The sequence below is a fragment of the Prenolepis imparis genome, unplaced genomic scaffold (genome assembly GCF_030444845.1).
Source record: "Prenolepis imparis isolate NDT839.2.m4 unplaced genomic scaffold, iyPreImpa1.0 SCAF_7, whole genome shotgun sequence".
NCBI lineage: Eukaryota > Metazoa > Arthropoda > Insecta > Hymenoptera > Formicidae > Prenolepis > Prenolepis imparis.
In genome coordinates this window covers 12,519,082-12,547,040 of record NW_028141165.1, presented here as the reverse complement: position 1 = coordinate 12,547,040, position 27,959 = coordinate 12,519,082, and the positions used below count along the sequence as shown (strand labels likewise).

Below are 27,959 nucleotides of genomic sequence, written 5' to 3'. Positions count from 1 at the left end.
TCTTACTCAATGCCAGCGAATGATGTCGAATAAAATTCTATGGTGGTTACGCGACGCGATATTTTGCATACAAGTTGACGCAGCACATGTAACCAATCTCATAGTCCTCTCAGTCGATCGGTGGAAACACACTTACGTTCTTATATGTAAAATATCTCAAATCTTTTTATTTATCAAAGTCTTGACAAACTTTAATTTGAAAATTATTTTTATGAGGAATTTTACAATTTATTAAAATTATTTCACTTTTTTTTGAATATTTTATTTTTTAATGTAACGTCGTACAAGAGGATTACGTAAAATACAGGTGTTCTTTTAGTACAATGAAGCAGTAAATAGACATTTTAAAGTACGATATGTTACACTAATTGGTTAATTGTCCTTGTAACAATCAGTTAACATTCCACGAAAGATATGACAAATTGCGCTAATTACTAATCAATTGTTATTAGCACAATAATCCATCATACAATTAGGTGTGTTTCTACGTCGCACTGGCTGCAATTCTGAATGAGCTATAATCCCACATATGTAAGAAACTTTTGCGTCAGTTGACTGGTCGCTCGTCGTGTTTACGTCGATTTATTCGGCGATACGATCCTTAAGGTACATGTAATACTTGTAGTCGAATATCGTGTAAGTGTGATGCTTCTAGTAGCCCACTTCGATGACGGCTCCAATTTCAAAATGTGAAATACGACCTAGCTAATTGTCTATAAAAGCGGAACAAGTAATAGTAAACGGGCTAAATCCTTTTCAGAATTACCACTGAGAGAATTTTCTCTTAGAATTTACCCTGAAAATCATGGTAATCATGGGACAATATGGTATGGAAAGATTTTTATGAGAATTTCTCTGATTAATATTTATTACAATAAAAATAATAACATCTATATTACAATACAATATAAAATATGTTTGATTAATTTTACTAAACTGCATAGTAAAATTAATCAAACATATTTTATATTTTATTGTGATAGATATTATTTTTATTGTGATAAATATTAATCAGAGAAATTCTCATAAAATTCTTTCCATACCATACTGTCTCATAATTACCTTGATTTTCAGGGTAAATTCTAAGAGAAAATTTTCTCTGTGCAGAAATAAGTTATTGGACGCAATCAATTACAATATTTCATCCGAAGACTTATTATTTAAGAGATATGCAAAAATAATTTATGTGTTTCCGCATTCATACATTCATTGTTGTCCGTTTCAACGTGGCTCTCATTTGTATTTTATTGATGAGTTTTTTTGTTTTGATGTATAAATATCTCTTACGCACACACACATTCAATATATGAAATATTTTTAATTTTTCATTTTCAAACTCCAATTTGAATCTATATCTGATTATCTAATGATTGTTATATCGAATTAGCAATTTAATTTTTTCCTTTATTCACATTTTCCAATTTTTTGCTAAGGCATAATCGTTCAAAATGGAATAATGAAAGGTAATTTAACGCGGACACAATGATCAGAAGTAGAAGTGTCTTCATATTCCATATATGAAATATGAAGATGTAATTACAAATCATGTGTTTTAAATTATAAATTAGTTCGTATTTTAAAAATAAAGTACCATTATTTTATTGTTTATATTTAATGATATAGGTTTAATGAAAAATCCATTTAGAGACAAAATAATTTAAATAAAAATCAGTGTCGAGAACAAATCCATTTATGATATTAAATATTAAAGTCGTACGTTTTATGAAAATTTAAAACGGCGAGAAACATTTTCGAGCTTTTACGGATATTAAGATTTTACTTAAGTTATAGATGTGATGTGCATTATAAATGTAACACGTGTAAGTCTCAAAATTTAATCTGCTGTTAACTTGGTGTTAATACGAATTGGACAGAATATAGATTACGTATTTGCGTAATGAAATACTGACTACGTTTTGCGGCACAATTGCAGGATTAATTAACGGGCCGGCTATATAGACAGTGTTATGTTAACGACAATGAATATGTCGGACGCACATGTGTGTGTGGGACTTGGGATGGTATAGTCCTGCCATCCTTTCATCATTTTCATGAATATTGCGGTTCACTCAATTACGATGTCACTTTTAGTTAAATACTTCAATTATATTGATTATTTTATCTAACGTGTCGATCGATTTGAATTGAGACTATTTGAATCAAACGCTGTTTTGATTATTAAAATATATATAATACAAAGGTGTATCATACATTTTATTCTTATCGAGATTGAAATATTACATAAAAACGCGTAATTTTATATAATGCATATTGTATAAAAAAATTTGAGTAAACATAGTTATTTACTGCTACGAGATCGAAATAAATGAATTAAAATAAATAAGTTATCGTGAAATGTGCATTATATGTGCACTAATTTACTTATCCTTTTGAATACATTTCGCTTTCATTGTAAGGATTCCAGTTTCTAATTAACGCGTTTCTAAGAAACTCGGGAATTTTGCTTTACTATCTTGTCTTTATTATTACTTTGCTGATGTCAAAAGCTAATGAATTTAGCTTCTTCATATTTCACTCAGTCTGAAAATATCATCATTAACAGCAAGTTTTTTATTGGATGACAATATTGAATGCTTATTATTCATGTAAAATTTTTCAAAAAGATGAATACAAAGAATTATTATTATTATTAAACAGTATAATTATTTTTAGACTTGAATATTATGAAAAAGATCGCGTTTATATTTAATTTAAAAATTCGTATGTTAAAGCACAAATTATATTATTAAATATACTTTTTTGATATATGGTAAATTATTTGTGGAAAAATAGAAGAGATACCTATTATGCATTTACATCTTTTGAATATGTTTAACATTCATAGTTCTGCCTAACAATATTATGCACAGATTTACGTAATGATTAACGGTGATCGGTAGCGATTTATTTGTTGTTGTGTATATAATCATATCGTATGATCATTATCGTATGATTTATTTTGCGTCGGAAAACCCATAGAATGACCATCCGCTTAATTGACCGTGATATATAGACGATTATACAGGATACCTTTGGATTTTTTACTAAATGCACTGTGAGATCAACGATACTCACTTTCCAACGTGACATTTACACAAGTTGTTCCAATTAGTCTTTTATTTTATATCAAACACGAAGGATAGATGTTAATCAAAAGTTTTATATGATATCATTGATAGTTAATCCTCTCATTCCGCAAAGAAATTGTTCCCTTACATTTTCTATCACGCTTAAAAGTTAAAAGTTAAAAGTTAAAAGGCTTCATAATATGCATTTATTTGTTTGCGCAATATTGTAATAAACCTGGCTCGCGTTTTTTTTTTCCCCTTTTTTTTCAAAAGAATGCTATATGCAAGAGTAGAGTTTATACATATTTTTCTAAAACAAGTCTCTTTGAAATAATTCATGCCGTTACTCAATTTCTTCTCTGCGTGCGTTCTCGTAAATGAATATTTCTCTAATGATCGTTGTCGTTGTAGCATATTTTCTTTATATACATACCTATGTGCGATTCGTGCAGCGCGGTATGAATTTCAAATTCCAACCCAGAAATGGCATCATTAGAAGGTCTAACTTTAAAAACTCGACCGCTTTCTTTCTTTCAGTTCTTTCCTTTTTTTCTTGATTTTTTTTCTTATATCTCGCATTTTTATCCTCGCGCTGTCTTATTTGGGATGATGTACATACAATATTGGCTGGGCGCCAAGATTTGCGATATCACAAAACGAGCAGCTTCTGGAGAATTGCTCTCGAGCGTGCTAAGAAATGGCCGATCCACTTTAAGTGCGTTTATTTATAACTGAAAAGAATATCAGAACAGAATGCGCAGGATATTTCTCAAGCATGTTACATGTCGTTACGAACTTTATTAATATACATTACTTGTGATGCTGAAGAAAACTCTTCTGTAAATGTGACATTAGCGACAATTGCAGATGTCTGTTTTCCACTCGAGATTCATTCGTCACTTGAATCTAGAGTGTCTATAAAGCTTGTCGGGCGTATATATTTCCCGTGACCCGATTCGATATGCAGAATATCGCAAATCCCTCGGTCGTTAACGAGAATCGAAACAATTCATTTTTATGATGCATCGTGGCACTTGAACGCGTGATTTAAGACAAGCATAAGTCAAATTTCCTTGGTCCATTTTCCTCAGAAACTTCAAGGTTTAATATCCGTTCGGGGATTCCCACCCTAATTGTCGTCGAGAACGTATTCGGAATTTCATCGTGAATTCTTTGAAAATTACATTAAAAGTATTATCGATAAGAAAGAAAAATATGCATACAGAGTGATGCATCCTGCATTAAACTCGAGAATGCAAAAGATTTTCTGCGTCTTTAAAAATTAATATTTATTAATATATTTAACAATATTCAAACATATAAATTATATTATTATATAAGTATGATTGTGGTTAGATTTTTCGTATTTTCCGAAAAAAAGAAAAAAAAACTAAAAATCCATTCTTCTTTCTGACTTTCTCATTATAAATGTAAATTATTCGATGATATTAAAATTTAAAAAAATATGCACGCCGGCGGCATATTAATTCTGATCAATGCAATCAAAATCACAGACTTATCGCTGTCAATCGATCTCTCGGATCTCACATCTTTGATTGTAATTAATATGGTTTTAAATATTAGAATGATAGTTAATTAAAATAAAAAAGGAACGAAGTAAAGTCGACCCAACTAGCCAAAATTATATTTATTTAAAAAACACACAACGTTTCGACCATATGGATGTGGTCCTTATCAAGTGTAATACTGAAACAATACAGTTTTAAATCATAAGTGTGAGACGGTTTGATATGTCAAAAGTTAGAGATTTTTTACATACTTCATTAGTAGAGGTGCAGCCAAATTAATGATAACGTCAACTTTTCCATAATATAGTTACATATGTAACTATATTATGGAAAAGTTGACGTTATCGTTAATTTGGCTGCACCTCTACTAATGAAGTATGTAAAAAATCTCTAACTTTTGACATATCAAACCGTCTCACACTTATGATTTAAAACTGTATTGTTTCAGTATTACACTTGATAAGGACCACATCCATATGGTCGAAACGTTGTGTGTTTTTTAAATAAATATAATTTTGGCTAGTTGGGTCGACTTTACTTCGTTCCTTTTTTAAAATTTTACTAGCGACTTTTTAAGTATCTAATTATTATGTTAATTAAAATATTATATATTAACGATTAATATCATGAAGAAAATTAATTGAAGAAAATATCTGTCTAGAAAATTTTAATTAGGGAGGGAGAATATTAAATGAAATAACATTTTATTACGTCTGTGTGTATGTGGATACTAAACAAAGAAGAGAGAGAGATTACCTCATTAGAGAATTTACTACATTGCGTCCAAAATCTCTTTTATTTTTGTATGACAGTTATACACATTTCCGGAATAAAGTTATCCTTAGGGATTCTTTTTTACGTGAATGAGTGAAACTACGCTCGGGGGATTTCCGCCTCTCTTTTTCACTTCCTGGTAGCCAATAATCGCTATTGCGCTCACGTATAAAGTATCGCTACGTACAGTTCCTGAACTCGATTTTATTTTACTTTTTGAGACAGTGTTGTTTTTTGTTTTTGAATGATCATATAACATGCATTTAAAGAGCTCGTTGATAATATGTATATAAAAAGATTTATGTTAGAAAGATAATATAAATTTTATAAATAAAATTAGAAATCTCATAGAGATAATATTCTTATAAGATATTTTTAATATTCTTATAAGGATAATACAGATATAATTTATATACAAATATAAAATGTAACTTTGCACCATCCGATAGTCACAACGAAAGCTTTCAGCTCTTAATTAACAATGTAACGGAAATTGCAGTTCATGTTCTTTTATGTTATCCAGATTGTTAAATCTCGAAACTTCGCGTAGTATGTTTCGAAGTTGAAAACTTTCACTGTGACTGATGACACGCGCGTGATTCCTCTTGCGTTTACGTGTAAGTACCTGTACAATTTGCTGCGTTCTTGTCTCGTGAAATAATTCTCTCGAAAGAACTTGACGTAATGAAGCAAGTCGAATATCTACTTGACATATTAGTAAAATGGGAGACGAAGCTTAAATAAAACTTCCATAATTGATTTTTTGCTGCCTCTTAATAACGAATATATAATCCAGACGGTAATATTAAAAGGTGCTCCCTGATTTTATTCCGGGCGTCTAAAATTAATTATGATTTACTGCGCTCCGAAGTGACTTGGACATTGCAGAGTTTTTTACTTATCTGTCTTATTGCAAATTAATTTAATTATAATCTGCCAGTTCTCTTTTAACATCTGCATTTTACGATCTTGCACAATTCGTAACAGTATTGTATAAAGTTCTGACCTCTCATTACCGTTTTAATGAAGTTAGAAAATGCTTTATGTTCTGCTAAAAATATACCGACAGAATACAATTTTTCATATCATTCTCTCCATTTTATTGAGATACTTTGGTTTTGTATTTGAAGTTGTAAAAGTCAATGTAATTTTGAGAATCAAAATGTCGATTGTTCTATTCATCATGTGATGCTATCATTGACTTTAATTCAATATTCCTTTCAAATTGTCCGAAAGTTGTACAGAGTGCATTAGCTGCTAGTACTGCATTTTTTATGATATTAAAGAAAGGATAAGATATAAAGTATTTTATATTTCTCTCTCTCTCTCTCTCTCTCTCTCTCTCTCTCTCTCTCTCTCTCTCTCTCTCTCTCTCTCGAATATTTGATATATTTTATTAAATCTTTTTTTGGGGGGGATGACATTATATAAATTTTCTAACATTGTGAATTGAAACACCATAGAGTTATTTATAAAGCAACTATATATATAATCTTTAAAAAGATGCCAAATGTATGTTTTGTATACGTTTCTTGATGCAAAACATGAGATATGAAAACGAAATTTATAGACGGAACGAAATTTAAAAAAGTGAAATGTATGAAAGTATATATCATTTACTTCAAAAGCAAAAGATACCGTAGGATCATCTATCGATTGCAATAACTTGCCGGGATGCTAGAAGAGATTTTAGGTGAGATTGTCAGACGGTTATAAATAGCACACTCCTCGGTTCAAATCAGAAAGTATCTGTCAGGAAGATATCCGTCATTTCGTCGCCAATCTATTTCTGGCGGCAATGTAAACTTCACGTATTTTATTTTGAGCAAAACTGTTAAGAAACTAATTATGATTCAATCTATACAGTCATTATCGACAAAACCGCTGCATTGTCGCAAGCGAACGTTATTATTACGATGCATCAAGAGTTTGAAATTTAATTTTGCGCGTCATATGAGATAAACAAGTATTTATTCCGATTAACAAGTATTTCTGGTAAACAAATTTATTCCGATCTTCTCTGAAGATATGAAAGTATTCTATCAAGTATTATATTTTTGTGCGTACCATTTCCATAATTATTACCGTGTCCTCGAGTGCTGACATTGTCAACCATTCGTCTGTGTGATTTCACGCATACAACAGAACAACAGAACACAAATGTGGTCTTCGCTATTCCATTAATTAATGCATGCAAAAATAATTTTAAAAAATATTTTTGCATTTAGACAAAAATAACACGCGCGAAAATAAACATACTCGTACCTACATGTTATTTTAACGTACATGTTATTTTAAAAATACAAGTTTTTTCGATTAAAGTCCGACATATTTAAATTACTGATTAAAACGAATAAAATAAGCGATTATAACGTATTGCTTTATTTAGAAGAAGTATATGATGCGAATTTGTCGTAAATTTGCTATGCCGAGTTAGAGTGAATGAAATAAAATTGCTATTTGTTGACAGTGAAAACTGAAGTTGAGAAACTAACTAATTTTCTCTTCATCGCGTGCAAATTACTTTCGAGCTCAAGTTAATGAATGATCGCAGTTCTCTTTAAAATAGCAATGGAATATTGGTCAATCTTGTTGAATAGTTAAAAAGAAGAGACAGATGACGCAAATTCTTTTAAACTCATTTTTGAAAACTACATGAAAATCGCATTAATAAAGTTCAAGTGATATCAGGACTAATACGAGCTGTTAGGCATATGTGAAAAATTTGCTTAATAAAGAAAATTTATTTGAAGAAATTTTTTATTTTAAGAAAATTAATAAAGAGAGAAAAATCAGATTACCTAGATCCATTAACGAACATTATCACGATGTCTCGAATTTACTAATAAATATAAAAGTAGCATACTATTATATGTATATGCATGAGAAAAGATCTGAAATTTTATTCACTTTTTTTTATCTTTGTATTAGCAATATTGCATATATAATTAGAAGAAGTTGATATAGGCATTATTAAATTTTATAACTGAAACTATATTGTATATCGATATATGTTTATGCAAACAGAACGGAAAATATCTGTAGGTTCGCGATAAATGCGTGATAGAATATTACTTATCACTGCATTATATCGGCCGCTGTTAATTACATGCAGCCCGTTAACGATACCGTGATTTATTGTGTAATTTTAGATCGAAACTATGTGAAATTGATGTACGCGTCGCACTGTTACAAGCTTACTATATAACGCAAGTGCGATGTGTTTAATTAATTAAACCATGCCGATAACACATGTTGCGAAAGCAGCCATATAACCTTTTATGCAATCGTTTCCGGTTTTCGTTGCTGGTATTGCGTAATACTCCGGAGCTTTTTCTCTAAAGACTTTTAAACGCGCAGAAACGTGAGACGCAAACGTTCCGGATGATCCACATGCGTACATATATACAATTATAGTTTGGCTTGTTTTGCGATATCGTCGCGTCTTTATCAGATAGGATGTTTTGAAATGGATTGCGTGATATTGTGAATAGTTTTATGGAAAATTGAAATCAGGTATAAATAAATATATGCGATGTGGGATTTGTAACTGATTTTCGTACTGTTGGTTTCTCCGCGATATTATAAATAGATATAAATACCTGTATTCCCTGTAATATCAGTATATCAGTAATTCTGCCAACGATGCATACACATGTACATACGTGCCCCTTGTAATCAGCATTATTTATACATGTGTAGTAACAATTTGAACAATACGTCAATGTAAAAAGTCATCTGATTTTATTGGAAATGGAATTTTTATTGATTTTATATTTTAGTGTTTGCTCTTTTTTTATATAAGAATGTATTGGAAAAATATTACAACACGCGAACATATACATTTTATTACAATTGTTAACGATTTATTTCTTCTGGTTTTACTCTTTTATTTCTGAACAATTTTCTTATTTTGATTTATTTTGTATATATGTATATCGATGCATATCTTTTTGAATTTTTACATATATATAAAATAAGTGTTAAACTCCATATAAGAAAGTTAGATATTTTTGCTATCATGTGAATATTACAATTAATGGAAAGACAGACAACCAGCCGTTTGCGGATAGACAGATATTCTGTATCATATTTAAGCGAAACTTCTGATTTAATTTGCATTAATGTAAAACAAGTTTTCAACCGCCTCGACAGTTTCGTTATTAAATCATTCCCATGCAGAGAAATTAATTTAATCCGCGGATTCTGAAATTCTGTTTTGACGAATACTACACAAACATACGCAAAGAATTTTTAATCAACTCTTGTGGAAATCTTTCGAGAGCCTGTAAGTTGTTTTTTCCGATAGATTATCATAAAATATTCGTTATTTTTACGTGATGGAGCATAAATTTTTTAAACGATTATAAAACTAGATAAACTAGAAAAACCATTTATTCGCGTGAACCTCGTTTGTTTGTTACTATCACCGGGAAAACATTTGCGAAAACGATCCACGCTCGCCGATTCTATTTAAATGGATACGTTCGAGATGAAGCATTTCACTGGTCTGCCGAAATTGCAAAATCGCGTGGCGTGATGAATCCGGACGAATCCAGTCCGTTCGACCTAGAACCCGCCTAATCTAGGTGAACCAGCTGGTGCATTGTTGGAATCGATGGGGTCGTCATACCGTCCGACAAACGGTTCCGACCGGAAGTGGCGTGTTTGCCGGAATCGCATCGATAACGTTTAGCCTTGCCGTATACGTGTTTCATATGTGGCGAAACATCGCGAGCGATTTCGCGCCGATAGTATCAACTATGCCGTCATTATCCTTCGAGGAATTACCGGATCGCCCATTCATTTAAGCCGCATTAGAGAACAAGGTTATCTGTAGAAATTCGTACGATCTTCCCTAAAATCGATATAATCCGCTTTCGGGATAAACCACAATCGCGACTGATTGTGGCATGTGCGCCGCTTGTAGAAATTAAGCTACAGTTTATATAACGACTTAAACGCAGTTCGTGATCGGTTACTGAATGCTTCCAGCACACATCCTTAACAATATCAGTGTATTATATTTTACAAAATATTTTTCCCGTCATTTAATAACAAATGTATTTATGTATATTTATTTATGAGATTCACAAGATGCTCGGGGATCTCCGAAAATATTAATGAATTACACGTGTAATATACTTTACATTATTATTTGTGACATTTTAGTCATCAATTTTAATACTCGATTATTAATAATGCATATCATCTTCTAGTAAATACGATTACAATTTCTATACCAAATTATACGCTTAATTATGGCCATTAATATTCTTAACGAGCAATCAATTATCGCATACGACATTTGTAACATCAGATGCATTGATAAATAATGCAAATATCACGGCAATGTATCTCGGTATTACAATATATAATTGCGCGCGATCTCGCTAAATTTCCAATTTCATCGCAGTATTATAGTAGACGTATACTCTCTAGCGAACATCGCACAAATTTTCACTGCCAATAATTTCGCGAAAGCTCAACTGTGCAATGTGAAAGCACGATCGATAAGTAAAATGCTGGTAAAGCCTCGTGTGCAATCGGCCACGTAATCTCCAGCTTGTAGATATGCTTGAATGGCTTCAACGTGGGCGCCCTTGATAGTTTAGTTAGAATAAAGAATCAGTCCGGAAAAATAGCGCTTTCATGATATCGTGTCCAATTACGGAAACTATTTTTCCATTAGAGCTACGGCGGCATCGTGCTAATCTCGTTTACAAGATTAAACACCCATGTCATGTGTCAGGATCAGTGAAGAGAAGAACACTGAAATCTCGTAGAGCGCGAAAAACTCGGGTAAAGTTCGTGAGATCTCGAAACTCCGATATTAAAATAAAAATATATATTGTTAAACGTGCCCAGAGATGAATTTTTAGATATCCGATACACGTAACGCATCATTTATTCTTAAAATAAATACGCAATAAATAAATTGTCAATTTATTTGAGATGCATCGTATGCATCGCGGAGAAGAGGAAATTCCATTTCAAAAATTCAATAATAAACTATGTGAAATATTGAATGTTTAACTAGCATACTAAGTACGCTTTTAAAGCGTTAAATTAGCGAAGGTTGTCTGTACGGGCAGTACTTTGATATAGATAACTAGATGTTTCGCAAATATTTGGCAAAATTTCTTGGCAGCTATTTATGAAAGAACTGATCGATCTGCTAAAAGCGGCGACGTATCAGTGCACTTTCGGCATAGTTAGAATATTTAGGCAAACAATTTTCAACGTCGTAGATCGATGTAAATGAATTGTAACTCTATATATAATAACAAAGATTTACCTTGTAATTGCGATTTAAAGATCGTTGTTTGCGATAAAAGCATCGCAAGCAGTGAAAACTAAATTTGAAACTTGCCAAAGAAACTTTTGTCATTAAAAAGAAAATAATAGAATGCTATATAAAAGACACATACAGATATTACATTGATGATTAGCATATTTATAATATTTTATTTATAGTTTTGATTATTTCACAATTTTATACGATTTTATTTTAGATGGTATTGTTTTTAATCTGTTGTAATAATTTGTTTGGAATCGAGCCATCGGATCAACTTCCGGTTGTATAATGGAGTTGACAAAACTTGTTTCGAATCTTCGAAATTGCTCGTTACATTACTACTATAACTACTGTCCAATTACAATGCTGTAACATCCACTCGATCGAAATTGCAGTCAAGATCTTTACATTCGACGCGTATAGCCTAATTGCTCGATTCGCGCAGCGTGATTCAATCCGCTCAATATTAGTCATTATCCGACGCGAGCCGGACAATTAGCTTGATAAATGTGCGGAATAAATTCATTTGCGTTAAACTACGGTATGCAGTATTCGCCCCGATTACATTCACTATCGGTAGAAATAATTTATGCGCACGTTTGTACGTATTAATTAATGCGATTTACATATGTGGTTCTTAATATCGTGAATTAAAACGCTCGTGGACGAAGAATGCGCGCATTATTCTCCCGCATTTGTTGCAGCATTAAAAATTGTGGAAACCTTTGTCTGGAAAATGCTTCTAGTATTGAAACAAATCCGAAAAAAATCTCGGTGTGGTCAAACAAAACACGGGGTATTATGCGACGATATATATAGACGGAAGAGACTATGATGTTTGAGACACTTCTCTTCAACATATTCTCTTGCTTATTGCTACTTATCGCTATTAATTCTAAATACGGTAACAGTCGGTGCTTGAAGCGTTCGACCGTTTCTCATTTATACGATGTGACTGCTAAAACCAGATGCTACGCTCAACTTAAAGGGGGATGCAATCGAATATAACTCTACCGCAATGGACCCATTGTCTTTATCGTTCGACTATTGTCGCGAGCTCGTAACGAATTCTTGTTTGCACGATCGTGTACGCCAATTGCACGAGCTACTTCAAAGCGAAGTTCCGGGAAACTACACCTTCCTGTACATATGAATCCATGAATTAATCCATGAATTTCGCCGTATGGGCGTATAGTACAGCTCTTGCGGAAACTATAAATGTTGCGGTTAACACAGAGAAATAGCGCTCGGAAAGTTATGTCGGTGGCACGCGCGATTTTATTGTTGTAAACTAGCCATGCGAATTACAGTCGTTCCGCTAATCGAATTTATAGGAAAATCAATACTCGCGCCTCGGTATATACGAAGTGATCTTTCGCGAAAAAAAGAAAAAAAAAAAACGGAGAATTCTACACTCGGGAATAAAAATATCCGCCCTTGCAGTTTGAAGCTTGCGTTTTCGGATTTTCCGATGATGTCTTTTATCTTTCATCTGTTTTCTTTTACTCACGAGAATATCTTATGCAAATATTTACCGTCGAAAGAGTGGTCGCGAGGTTAAATCGCGAATTACGCTAAATTATTCGTAAATCGTGCAACTTTGTCGGAAATATAAGAGTCTTTCGTTTGCTCTATAAATGGTAATAATCTTTTTGTAGGCTGTAGGGAAAAAATTTGTTAAATACGATGATTTTTTTTACGCAATTTTGATCCACCTTGCGACAGGAAAAAATAACTGATTTTTGGCGTAGTTCCAATTCAATCAATTTATTTGTAATCGAAAGAATTGCACAGTCGTTACGAGGTATTTAGGTATCGGCGACGAGTTTCATATTCGTGAAAATTTTTTTTGAACGTAGCTATTGACAGTCAAATTTTTCTTTTATACGCTCGAATATTTTGATCGTTTCTCTTTCATCCTATTTACATGATATTTAAGTAATAATATTTAAAATATATAGATATCATTTTTATTTACAATTTCCACAACACGGAAATAAGATTTAGGAATTAAATACAAGAGATAGATTATTAAAACAAAATGCTTGATAATTATTTATTGATTCTATACGAATTGTTAATGGAATTAAATCGAAATGAAGAGGTGCAATGCAAAATAACATCGAAAGTGGCTCCAAGTACTCTCCAAATAAACTGAAAATGCGTCTCAGAAATATTGAAGAATATCATTAATTTTCAGCTTGTTGGCTTTTAAGCGGCAAGATCGCGTAGATGGAACACGCGATGCAGCCGAGAAAAAAGAAATGCCGAGAACGGTATGTTTCAATCTGACGACAGAAACGTCTACTATTGGAACTGCGAATTGCTTGAAAATTTGACGATCCGAGTGCGTCGTCTAGAAAGTTTAGACGGACGAGTTTAATCCCGTCGGATTAACCGCTCGCGAATAATTTCCCGACAATCTTCTTCAGACGACGTCACAGTGGAGACTGTTTTACTCTTCTCGTAATTCGGCCGTAACTGGCTTTCGTCCGTATTTCTCGAGCAATTTAGCGAATCATCGAAGATGGACGAAGACGATACCGAGGACGTGCGCGAGTCTGTCACGCTGATGAATCGACTCACCACGAAAGTCACCACATCCTCTGCGAAATTTACATCCAATACTAACCGGCAGAGTCTGCGAACGCAAGAATCGGCCGAGGATTCCGACACGATGGAATGCGCGTCCGAGAACGAAGTTGATAATCTGCCGAAGGACGAAGACGCGTCGGTTAACATACGCAAGATAATAAGGAGCCGTCACTCCTTGGACGTTCCGGACGAAGCGGAATTCTTGACGCGCAAAAGGATGACGACGCCGTCATCTCTCCGCGTAAGCGACGACTCCAAGCATACCGGCTCACGTCACTTCTTCGTGACGACGAATCGCAGCGCGCAGTCCAGCTCCAGCCAAGAGGAATATGAACCCGAGGTCAAAAGCATCTCGAGACTGCAGGTGCAACAACAACGCCAGCAACAGCAACAGCAGCAGCAGCATCTGTTGACGGCCGGTGATGTCGGCCAAGTGACCGCCAGGTCGATGGAGAGTCTGCGGTCGTCGAGAAACTTTCTGAGCGCCGACGATCGCTACATCGAGGACTCGAAATCGATGGAGTCGCTGTCCTCGTCCTCGGAAATGCACTTGGGTTCATCCTCAAGAGGCCACTACAGGAGCTTCCTCACGTCGTCCACAAAGGACGTGCGCAGAATCGTAACGGTCGAGTCGAAGAGCAGCGAGAATCTCCATCGGGAGGAGAGCATGAACGCTGAGGTCAAACGCGGCCTTTTCGCCAATACCGGCTTGGAGAGAAAAATACCGCAGTATCTGAGTCTGCCGCCGCCGTCCAACGTGTTCTCTTTGACAAGTCCGGGTGGCAGCGATCGCAAGATCATGATCCTCAGCCCGCATTCGCCTATGCAAACGTCCGAGTTTCAATTTTCCGCGCAAACGCTCAAGAGCAGGCGCAAGAAGGCCATCGTATTGCCGAGGTTGGTGTTGCCCCGAAGCGAATCCGAGGTCTTTCTAGAGTGAGTAGCTGAATGATCGAATTTCCTCTTCTGTTTTGCCATTGTGGTCCGTGTTTTCCAAGTAGAACCGCTCGAGGCGGATCGCCCTGGTTTTATTATTTGCCATCGTATTAATTGACCTTTCCAGACTCCGCCGTACCGGTTTGTAAAAATTTAAAATTAAACGAGGGAAAATTAATAAGAATTCATCGCGCAAACGTTGTCGGCTAAACGAGATGAATAAACCAATGTGGATACGCGATGTATTAAGCAGAACCGAATAATATGCTTTGTTTTGTAATTACTATAGTCACTTGACATCGTGGAGATATATACATGGGAGATATATACATATCTCTAATATTTATCAACTAACATTATATGTACACCATACTAATTCAGGGCAGTAATTATATTACGGCTCGAATGATTATTTCATTATGATTAAGAATTAATTTGGTAGAAATCCATATCGCATGTGTGAAATCTATAGTTGCACGATATTTGCAACGATGTTACTGTTGATCTTCCAACAATTATATATGAATAATTTTAATAATTTACAGATATAAATACAATCGAGATTTATTATTTCAGAATAGAAATTTTTAATTTTTTGAAGAAATGGTAATTTAATACGAGACGTTTAAAATAATTTAGATTTCTTTCTTTGAGAGGCAGAGAAAAAATTCTTGCAAGTTTTATTATTTTACTAAAACCGGGATGATATCAATATTAATCTTGCAACTTTCTTCACGAAAGAAAAAATAGAATCGTAGATTTTATTTAAAGATCTATTATTATAATATTAAGAAGAGAGAGAGAGAAGTTATAATGTTATTTTTATGTGACTACAATCTTAATGACAATATTTCTTTTCGACAAAACGTTAGCACCATTGTTAGATGTAATTATTCTTGCCGTTCGAGATAGAAGTCACAGGAAAACATTCCTTTATGATGTGAATTGAGTACGGATTTAGAATAAATTCGATAAATAAATATATATTCCGCGATTGCTATGCATATTATGCGTATATATTTATTATTACTATTACTTTGTTATGATAATAAATCAATTACATAATTATACAATTGAATAGACAATTGTATACAATTATTTATTAAATAATAATTTGTGAACACATTATGTTCGATAGTTTAAAAATTGTATCATTTATAAACATAACATCTTTGCAAAAGTATATTATTTAATGTAAAAAAAGTATATTATTTAATGTAATTTGAAAGTATATAAAGATCACGAAAAAAAAAAACGTTATAAAATGTTAATGTAATCGTTATGCACAGAGATCTAAAAGTTAATTACTTTTTGTGAAGATGATGCAAAATATCACGAATGCTTTATTCTTGGAAATAATCGTTTTGAGTTTTTTTGACCGTTAATGATCTTAACTTTGGTTTTGTTCGACGCACAAAACTAAAAGCACGATTATCCACTTTCCACGCGGTTCATTAAACATGTTACATTTCGCTTTTCGTTAATAACGATCATCTCGACAATTTCTTGCTTTCTAGAAATGCATCCTTAATTAGAAGCATGTTGCGCAAGATTATATAACGGGCACATGCATCTCTTACTTTACATCAGGGATATTTAAACAGGCAAACAATGCTTCTCACCATCGTACATTTATAGCGATTGCCTGTCGGGTCACAATCTGTGGCAATTCAATAAATCACAATAATTATGTCATATTTTAAGTTGCGAATGTGTTTGTCGATCGTACGCGAGAGTTTACCGAACGTCTTTCAACTGGGACGTATGTTCGAAAATAGATTGCGCGTGTCTACGCGATGCTTTCAAGAGTTGAAAATGTCGGCCAATGAATGTAGCATGAGATGACGCGAACGAGGAAGATGCGAAAATCTTCCTCGTGCTGCTTTTTCCTCGAGATTGGAAACATTTACATCTAACGGGATTGGAAACCATTAAGGCGTTCTCCAATCAGAATAAGGTTACATTCGTTCACTCGATGCGAACGTGCCATCTTGATGGTGCAAAGTAGCAAACTTTTTTTTCAGATGCTTCAAGAGCATACTCGTAACGACATAGCTTTTTAAAAAGAAATCAGGCTTTCGTGAATTAAAGGAAAAAGAAAATATTTTTGTTAAAAAGATTCAACGCAGCTGGATTTTTCCAAATTGAATGTAAAACGACCCTTAATCTATCTCTATTGATGTATACTCGAAAAGTATCCACCTATGATGCATACATACGAATTATTCATGAGCGAAAATATGACTTGGTAAATATACTCTTGGCGCAGCCTCTGTTCATGTTTGATTTTTTTTAAAGACAGAATTATAAGTCTTCTTTGATATTGTTGACGTTAAAATTGCGTGGAAATGGTTGAAAAAATTTTTGAAAAGTGATTTCGCAAAATTATCTACATTCCAATATCACTTATTAATTTTCTCTTTTATACTTCTCTTTATACCAGAAAAATTGCTACTTATTTTTCTCAATCTATTGCGACGAAAAAAAACGGCGAAGTTTAATAATTAACTTGTGCTGGGTTCTCGAGTGAAAGCTCGCTGAGATAAATTCGGCGGTTGATTAAAAGTTTTTTTTTATGGCTTCGCACGAATCTTCATTAAAGTCAAGTCTTGTTAAAGGTCGTTCAACGGCCGTTTGGAAGATACGGTTTTATTTTGCAGTTAAAATATTAAATCGCGGTAATTTACTTGATTGAATATTCTACATAATTTTTAATAGATGAGATAATTTTCTTTTGTCACGTTGCGTTAAATCAGCAAGTTAAGATTATACGAAGATTATTTTTTTTACAATACAGAAACTATTCGCATTACTCAACGTTTCCATTAATGAAAAATTGATTTCAATCTCATGAAAGCTTTTGTCGCCTGAAAATATTCTATACTAAGCTATTTTTTTATAATACTAAATAGAATTATGATATAATAATCGTAAAATGTACAATAATTGTACTCTATAATACTTTTGATAGAAATTTGTACACTGTAAAAAAATTTTGTGTAAAATTACAACTATTATAGTGGGTAATTTTAAGACCCACTATAATAGTTGTAAATTTCCACGCGTTTGTAAATTTGCAGTATATACAAGTAAAATTAATTTCTTCATTTGTAATTAAGCTGATTGCAAAAATAAATTTACAATATGTATGTAAAATTATAAAACGATAATATAAAAATATTTTTTATAATTGTATTATTAAACATATTATTAAACATATTATTATTAAACATATTATTAAACACGATATATAGAATATTACTGTTGTATTGAGTAATATTACAAAAATTTAGATAATTACATAAAATCTTTAAAATATCATATTATTTCGTAAGTTTCCATATAAAAGAAGATATATTTACATAATAAAAGATAAATCTATATAATTTTGTGGAATTACATAATTTCTGTAAAATTACATGATTTCTTATATTTACAAGACTAATCATGTAATTTTTACACCTATTATTTGTGTAAATTTACTAAATTTTTTTACAGTGTACGTCATGACTAGAAATACTAGAGAATACAAGGTCGAAACGTGCTTAAGCATCGCAGGTTAAAGCTTGATCGTTTATAGAGTCCTCATGTTGCACAAAAGCCTTTCATTTTGCATATCATAGCTGTAGTGTAACAACGCGGCTCTGTTTTCTCTTCTCTTACCTGCATTTAAAATCTTGTGACGTCATTCGTAAAGTGCACCATCAACCCTTAACTCATTAAATAAGAATACCTTTTGCTGCACACTCGACAAGTGAAATGCAAAATATAAAACGTGGTTTGTTTATAGAAAATGAGTTTTTTTTTATTTATAAGAGAATTACGATATTACATATATTGTACCTATATACGCTACTTTTTTAGATTAGGCCAAAATTAAGTAAAGTGAACTACTTTAAATATATTCAGACATACTCTAATACGACCCTATATCCATGTTACAAAAGTATAATTATACCTACATTTAAAAAATATACACTAACATATAATAGTAAAAAAACATGCATTCATTAATTCAAAATTATTTAGTCGATTATTCATTATTGTTTTCTATTTAAATAATATTGTACATTTAAATTTTGTTATTTGATAGTAAAGACAGTAATTTATTTAATTACTAAATAATATTGATTTCTATAATGTTTGTTTTTTTACAGAAAAAAATCTAGCGAAAAAACGTATAAAAAATCTTAAATATCATTTAGTGATTTCAACGACATTGAATATCGATGGCTTCGGACAATTTTATTGTCTCGCCTGTATTGCTATTTTTCAGCGTTACTTCGGTTATATTTTTACTCACACGAAGAACTTGTATGCGACATTGATACATACGTGGTGTTACTGTGATATATTATCAGTAACTAGTGACCATCGTTTTCTTTTAGACTCATTATTAATCTATGTTGAGTTGAAAGCACATTTAGAGGCAAACTCTAGCGTAAAAAAGGAATTGGCGATAAGGACAGTTTGCAATAAGAAGAAAAAAAGTTGAATTAATCTTTAAAAGTGATATCCATTTATTTTAAATAACTTGAAAAAAATGCTGATATTTTTTATATGATTTAATTTATAAATAAAAGTTCTCGAAGTCGTCGAAATATCGTAACATCGACAACATCAACGTGTCATTAATTAAAAAGATGATACGATGTAGTCAAATCAACTTAGTCAATGGTTAGTTAGTTATTTATCAACTGTTACAAGTGATGGACGAGGAAGCAATAATTTCCCATCAATTACTTTACTTTTAAGGTACACTGTGTTGTACGACAATATAGCTTTGCAGTAATCATCTAATTGTATCCAAATGAATGGATGTAGTAGCTGCAATACGCAATACACTAAGAGCATGCTGCTCGTGAATTGTAAATATGAATAATTTCATGTTCGTTTTGACGCTTTCTTTAGATATACGTTAAAGTAGCAGCATATTTTTATGAAAAGATACATTTTACAAGTGAGAATGAGATTATTCACTTGCTCCATTTTAGCATTTTAGCAATTTCGAATTTACTCTCGCGTACGCACGTAACGTTACATGCTAATTAATCGATCAATGTTGCAGTGCGTTGTTTATCGAGTAGTTGCTACTCCAAATTCAACTTTGCATGCAGTTACTGTCTCTCGTTAAACAACTATTTGGTACGATAAATTGCTATACAATTTGCAACTCGTGCAAAGATCTTAAGTCAATATAAAATATTACAGTTTTGAACTAAGTTTTAAATTTTGAAGTGATTTGAAATTCAGTTTCTTATAAGCTTACACATCATATATTGATACTAAAACTTGACGTGTATATTTCAAATTTGTTTCTTATCTAGCTCAATTATAAATTTTTTGTAAAAATAAAAAGATCTTTTATTAATCACGGGAAAAAGAAAAAGAAAAGAAGATGTAATCAATTTCTCTCATTCTTTATTGTATTTTGAATTATTTTCTGTCTGTCTATAATTTTGGCAAAATATTGAAATTTTAATGTGTTTTATTATGTTGTATATCGCTGAAGTTAATTTAGAAACAACAATGACGAAGTGTTATGTTGTTGGAAATAGGCAATCTCAAACTTTATTTCAAACTTTTTTGCGTTCGAAGCACGTAACATTAAAACACAACGTGACTATATTTAAAATAACATCATTTAAGTCTGGTGTCCATCTAATTTTGAAATATATTCTACACCTTATATTATGTATGTATCGTATTTAATATTATATTAAATATAAAATGTTTTATTTGATCTATTTTATATCATTCAAAGCTGATTGTTGAAACTTAATTAGACATTTAAAGACTTAAATGCTGTTTTAATTTAAAGTTTCTGAGCTACATTATTTATACGTACGCGGTATGAATAATTCATCGACAACAATATTAACGTCGAAGAGACAAGTAAATGCTTAAATGGTTACTTGGCGTGTAATTTACAAATATCGTGCAAATCACTAATAGAAGCTTAAAGCGCTCCTTTTAGATTTTAATATTCCACACGCGATCGATTATTTTGACATGTAACCCTTACTCGCATCGAGCCTCTTCTTTTGCGCTGTTAGCTCGACGATTCCTCTGTAAGATCGATAGTAATATGGCCAGTCAAGGTAGCCGTACGGTGACCTTGATTTCTCAGAGACCTAGCACTAGTCACCGAGTTCTGCATATTGACCTAAACCTAAATTACTTTCAAACTGTGTACTCTAAAGTATGCCCGCGTGCAGAATGACAATCGACGATAGTTCGCACACGATAAGTTTCACTTGTAATCGCTTTCTCTTGAGTAGAAAATTGTTTCAAGGCTACTTGCCAAGTTTCCGTTTCTTGATCGCAATAATTTATCGATAAATATCTTATATTTAGCTTCTATATTATCTATCGAAGCGCAAAATTGACCATTTTATTTTCGCATTTTTCAATAAAATTAGATATTCTATTAACTCATACAAAAATAATCTTTGCTTAAAAAAATACAATAACGCGAGAGATTTTATACTATGTACTATATAGTGATTCATTGCACGCTTTAAATCCAATCTATTGCGGATATCTTCCCTTCAAAGCTTCCTGTTATATCTTTTTAAAGATTTTCCTATTCTTATACGACGCGCGTAAATTACGTTCTTCATTCGATATCGTTACTGTATGCCACTGCAATATACGTTGCGGAAACCAAACGTAATATTTTGTGATTTAAACGAGAGAGAAAGAGAGAGAGGTAGAGGGAGAGTATGTGTGTGTTTCTGGATCGATACTACTGGGTTATAGTACTGACTGACATTATACCGGCCGATGTGCCAGTTCTTCCAGGTGAAATTGCACATTTCGTTGCGCGCACAATAAGCCGTTATCGCTCGTGCGACGCCCCGGGAATCGCGGATCAGTATATTGTTCCGTCTCTGATTCGCGGTCTCTCGCGCTAATGCCGCGTATGTTTGTTCACGATATGAACTTTGGCAAATACGAGGGAAGAGCACGGGCGCACGAGCAGAAATGTCGAACTATTGTGTATATATATATATAAACGGTATATTGATATATTAAAAAAATACATTGGAGTATATGAAATTGATATTATAACGATAACAAAGCGCGGCGATTTAAATATTGAAACTAGGACTTTCCGTTTGCCCAACGGACATGGATTTTCCTCGCATTTCTGTTATTATTCGCAAACTCGGCAATGTATGCCCACTTGTTATCGATGACGACATACAACACGGTAACAGTTACGCAATAACGTTGTATTAATTAACGTGATTGCGTTATAAGTCCAGATTACGCGGTATAATATTAATGTTAACGCAAACAAGCATGTTCAATCAATTTAATTTTGATGCGAGAGTCGCCTACGTAATAAATACAACTTTAATTATTTTCTCTCGCTATTAGCGCAATTTATATATATATATTTTTTTTTTTTCGTGCAAAGATATTTACCGCCGCCTGGCTGGTTTTAGGCTGATTGCAATAGACTAATTGTTCTAAGAAAAACGATGTAATTTTGAGACGTGCCAAATTGCATTCTTATTCGGTTACGCTGCTCGTAGCGCAGCTATATAATTTAATTATAGGAAACTTTATATGTCAAGCTAATTATGTCCTTTTTCGTCTTTCATTTCTTTCTCTTTTTCTCTGCTTTATTTACGAATCTTTGCCCACCTAGATCTGATAAATAGTCTTACCACGTAGGAACAGAAAGACCAGTCAAAACTTAAGACTTGAGATTAATCGAGCTTTTTCAAAGTAGTTTAGTCCTGGTGGAATTCAGAGTTGGATCTTTATTCCCATCGCGATCAGAACATCCTAGATCTTTCGGCTTATTTTTACAGCATTCTCAAATGTTTCTTTGTGATATTTTTCAAGTTGTTTTCCAACGTTAGTAGTAGAAATCATTCTCGCGAAATTAAGTAAGTAAATCCGTCTATGTTGAAGGCCAGATATTCATATCTAAATTTATTTCAATTGCGCCGTTGCCAACGTGAATTAAGAAGGTATGCACGTTGACATTTTACGCACGATTGTCAAACCGTCAGTTACTGATAGATTTGTCATCGGAGGCTCCGAAAGATTACGACACTTAGCTGCCAAATTGCCACGTTTATATAAGCGGATTTCTGCTAAGCACGTTTGTTTAAAATACGCAATTTTATTTGTACAACTTTCTGTTACGAAATGTGAAGATTTCACTTTAGATTTTATTCCGTAAGATATTTTTGTACCTATTTCTACTTGAAAACGCGTTAAAGATCAAAATAAAACTGCCTCTGGCAACAAAATTTTTACAAAGACAGATTGTATATATTTGTCAATTCTAAACGTCGTGCGTTTGATTTGGGCGAGGCCAATTTTTTTTTCTTATATACATATAAGTTATTCTGAGTTTCCCGCAATGCGGGAACTATCTTGCGCTTTCTTGGATCGCAATTTTCTTAGTAGCGCAGTGACGGAAAATCTACAAACCTGTATGAGCTTTTCGTGGAAATATCATAGTAGCTTTTCACCACTGAAGCTAACTGTCGTCTGCTTTACCGGCTACAAAATCGATCCATAGGGTGTACGTAAAGTTTAGCAGATGAACAGTTCGTGGCAGCACGATGCGTTGCTCGTAGAATCAATGAGTCAGGTCAAACTTTGTTTTCATTTACAAATTATTTGATATAGTGTATTATATGGCTTTTCCCCCCTTATACTTTCAGAAACGTAAGGAAAAGTCAAAGAAATATAAAATTTTAATACTACATGACAAAACATGTACTATGTATACATATGTACAAGATATTTTATTATCTAACAATTTTTATTTTTTAGCATTTTTATTAAAAGCCAATATTTTCCAATTTAATTTCATAAAATTGAGAAACTAAAAATTTATTTTATTCAAAATTTTAATGTACATTTAATTTGATTTTTCATCATGTACATACTCACATACATATAAAGTAGCTACTGATATTCGTTCAGGTAAAATTCTAATCTAAACCATTGAATATAGATTGCTATCAAATATCTCTGCATGCAGTTATTATGGCATCTGTATCTAATCAACAGTGCAATGACTGAATACTGCAAATTAAAACGATAGGCCAAATAGTAGTGTCTCTTATTAGACCTTTATCGCAAGGACGTTGCGAAGGATGGATGAGAAAGTAAAATGCTCTCGAGGGTTAAAAGCGTCATTGGGGAGTACTTGCATTCTTAGAATGTGGAAAGATCGAATTGAAACGTGGTCCGGTAATGCAGATTCAGCGGGTGAAAAATAATGTCATCGCGGAATGCATTCTAGTGCGCTGAATAATATGCGGATGCATTCTCTGGGTTTCAAAAACATTGTAAATAAAAAAAATTATTTTAGTCTGCTTTAAAATCTTTCGTCAGATGCAAGAGAATTTCTCACTCTTAATCGTAATCGTAACTATTACTTGAGAATATTATCATGTCCATAATAATTTTTTATACATATCTAGACGGATTTAATCATATAACTAAGTTTCGATCATCTTTTCTGCTAATACGCACAACGAGCGACATTTGATTTTGTAATGTTAATTGATATTCCATTGCCCCCCTCTCTCTACATTACAGATATTAATCTATGTTAGTATGATATATGAAACTAGAATCGCAACATTAATACTGATGAAAATGTTGTTCGTGCATTAGCTTTATAAAAGATAGATGGAATTTCGCTTTACGAATAATGCGGGTTTAATACGTTTGCATTAATAACATCATGCGATAACATTATTGTGTTATTGCTCTGGTTCTGCTTCTCTGAAAACTCTCCCATCGAAAATATTCGTCCGTATTTATCGGAGTGTTCGTCGAATACATTTATTGATTTCCCATTGCAAGCGCCACTTCAATCGATTGATCGTCGGTATCAGATTGCAGACCTCTTGTCTTTGAAATTAGTTTTTCATCGATTTTTCATTCGAGATATATTTCCCCACCTTTCATATTCTCTTTCTCCCTGTCTCTCTCTTTTAGCTCGTTCTTCCCAATAGTTTTGCAATCAATAAATCTACATCTCCTTGCTATGCAGCAGCTGCATATTATATCTATTAAAATATTCATTTTTTTCTGTGCGATTCGTAAAAAAGGAAAAATTTTCCTTATTCAATAAAATATAACATGCTATTCGGTACAGTTAATCTTAAAATTGTTTCAGCTTTTTTTATCGATAAAATGTTTAGAAAAAATATTAAAAGTTTAAACGATTTAACATTATATTTAAAAAATTTATTTTATCAAATATATTATAAAAGAACAAAATATATATTATAAAAATCATCGGGCTACATGACGTTGTATATCAGTTGTCAGTTATATTTACAGTTGACTTATTTTTCTACTATCGTACCACAACCTTATTATTACTTTGACAAGTGTGACGAAGCGTTCGATACATGATCTCTCTCTCGTTTTTCGTTGGAAACTCTCCGAGGAAACGCGTCCTTTTAAATTTTCTGCTACTGTGGGCACACAGCCACCGGCGCCCTCGATGCCATTGATTTTGCGCCGTGGGTGTGTCATGGAAGCATGTGTATCGTCATTATATTAAAGAAATAACCGAATTTGCAATGTTACATTTGCTTCACCATTAATCTCGCGAATGCATTGTTGACGAAAGAAATTAAAATCATCCGCGAAAAAAAAATTCATAATTTCAAATAATAATTCACCAATGAAAGGAATTCAATGTTTAATTATTTTCAATGTTAAAGTATAGACGTTTCTCGAATTTTAATATCGCTGATATATGTTGACTAAAGGAATTTGATAAAAGGATGCCTCGAAATAATTCTCAGTAGGAGGTTATCCTTCGAAGCCTTATATGTGTCGTAAAAATAGAAGGAATCGCAATATGTATATTTACCCCTTCCGAGTGTTACGTTATTTAAATTGAAGTCGCGTGCGTATGATCAATATCACGAAACACTATAGACGTAGGTCATGGGTGAACAGTTGCTTCCATGGCACATTTGTTACCATGCTTTTATATGCATTCTATATTGTACAGGTCACGGATCCGTGTATATTTTTGTGCAAATAATTTTATCTCCGTTGATTCGCGTCCGCGTCTTCCTCTTTATTGCACCGCGTCATATGTTTTATCAGCTTCTCCACTTCTTTATTCTTTCTGTTAGTCTTCTCGTAACACCATCGTAACTCTCTACGACTCGACAAATCATTACTCTCCCCCAAGCTTTCTATTGCCTATATCGTCTTTGCGTTTTATTGATTGTCCATGCTATCGTCAGCTGATAGTTTTCACGCGTAACGTTAAGTGCTCCATTTCTCTCGAAAGTATAGCGTAATTTCAGGGATCGTACGAAAGATACGAAAATTTCTCGGCATCGATAAATCCGTTCAACATATACTTTACCGTATTTTACGCGCGATAATATCGACGACATTTGCTAATAATCATCGCTCATCTCAATCGATGCGAGCTCGGTGCGAAGTAACACAAAGCTCGAGATTTATGGCTGCTAACCGCCTGCGCAAACTGCACCTCGTCCTAATGTAAATATTGCGATAAACTTGCACCTCGGAATGCTTTCATTTGCATGGCCGTCGTTCATTCGTGCGTCCCCCGACAAATGTATCCTGTTGCAGCGTTTACTCAGACCCACGTTCGCTCGAACGACACCGCACGTTCTCGTCGTACTCCATTGATTTTGAGAAACGTGGGTGTGTCGCTTCCAAGCACGTGGTTCCTCTTCCGATTTTAGAGCGTGCGTTTCCGCGATCACGGCTCGCCTGCCATTTTAGGGACAACTCCCTCGTGTTTGGTGGCCCGACGTTTGGTGATCGATTTTCTCGATCACGGTTTTATACCGATTAATTGTGTAATCATTTAGATAATCGAGTCAACCTACCGAGAGTTCTCGCTGTTTTGAAAATCGCGTTGACCCCTTAGTTGGGGTGTCGGAGTCAAAAATTTACATCGTCAATTAACGTTTATTTGTCGAATTTCATTGAATGTTTTCGCGATACATCAATTTAATCTTTTAAAATTAAATTTCTCGTTATTTGCAAACACCAATTAACCATGAAAGAGTAAACAATTGTTTTACATTTGAAATATTGCATTTGAAAATTGCATAGGATCTCATAAAGCTTATTATATTTAATAAACGCTAATAGTTAAATCAATAATTGTTATAAAAATGATATCTTTTATCTTGAATCTGTTATTTTACATTATGTTTGTTTATTTTATTGTTTATTTTATTGTTTATTTTATTATCGGCTGTAGTAAAAGAAGGATAAATAATGAGAAAGTCGGTCGGTATCCGATAATAATAATACAATAAAAAGTAGATCGCCGGAGAGAAAATTGAAGAGAGAAGATAAAGAAGTCTGCTTTCCTTCTTGCTTCTATCTGGGTCGCGTTTTCATATTTCGTTGTTGAAAGTTCGTCATCATAGTTGTGTGGTTGAAAATTTTCATTTGTATTCCCCGACGTATTCATGGTTCTTTTTCCTATTTATTTGCGAACCGATTGCATTTGTTATTCTCGTATTTGTTTTTTTTTTGTATAGATTGTGCAGCTTTTCTTTCACATTGCCCGCGCCAACGCGCGCTTCAGTTATAGCTTATTTATTTCTGCCACAAATTATTGTTATTTATCCTTCCTATTTTTTTTTTGCAAAATTTGCGTCCTAAAAAATCCTCTTTTTATTCATTATCTCTAATTACGCATGTCTGATTACAACTATGTACATCTACTGCTCGTTTATTCTTTCGGCGACCGGC

At 33.1% G+C, this 27,959-nt stretch overlaps 1 protein-coding gene across 6 annotated transcripts in view; it reads left to right on the top strand.

The window, feature by feature from the left end:
- The window catches only part of Dnc (phosphodiesterase dunce), a 149,350-nt gene that overhangs the window by 21,130 nt on the left and 100,261 nt on the right, over nt 1-27,959 (top strand). For 4 of the 6 annotated variants that reach the window (XM_083043044.1, XM_083043042.1, XM_083043041.1 and 1 more), the window contains exon 2: nt 13,870-15,200. The exons of 1 other annotated variant lie outside the window; for it this stretch is intronic. In XM_083043044.1, the coding sequence (XP_082899170.1) occupies nt 14,197-15,200 (1,004 nt within the window). In that variant the 5' untranslated portion in view covers nt 13,870-14,196. The remainder of the gene's footprint in view (nt 1-13,869; nt 15,201-27,959) is intronic. One more of the 6 variants, XM_083043043.1, reaches the window with a different exon arrangement.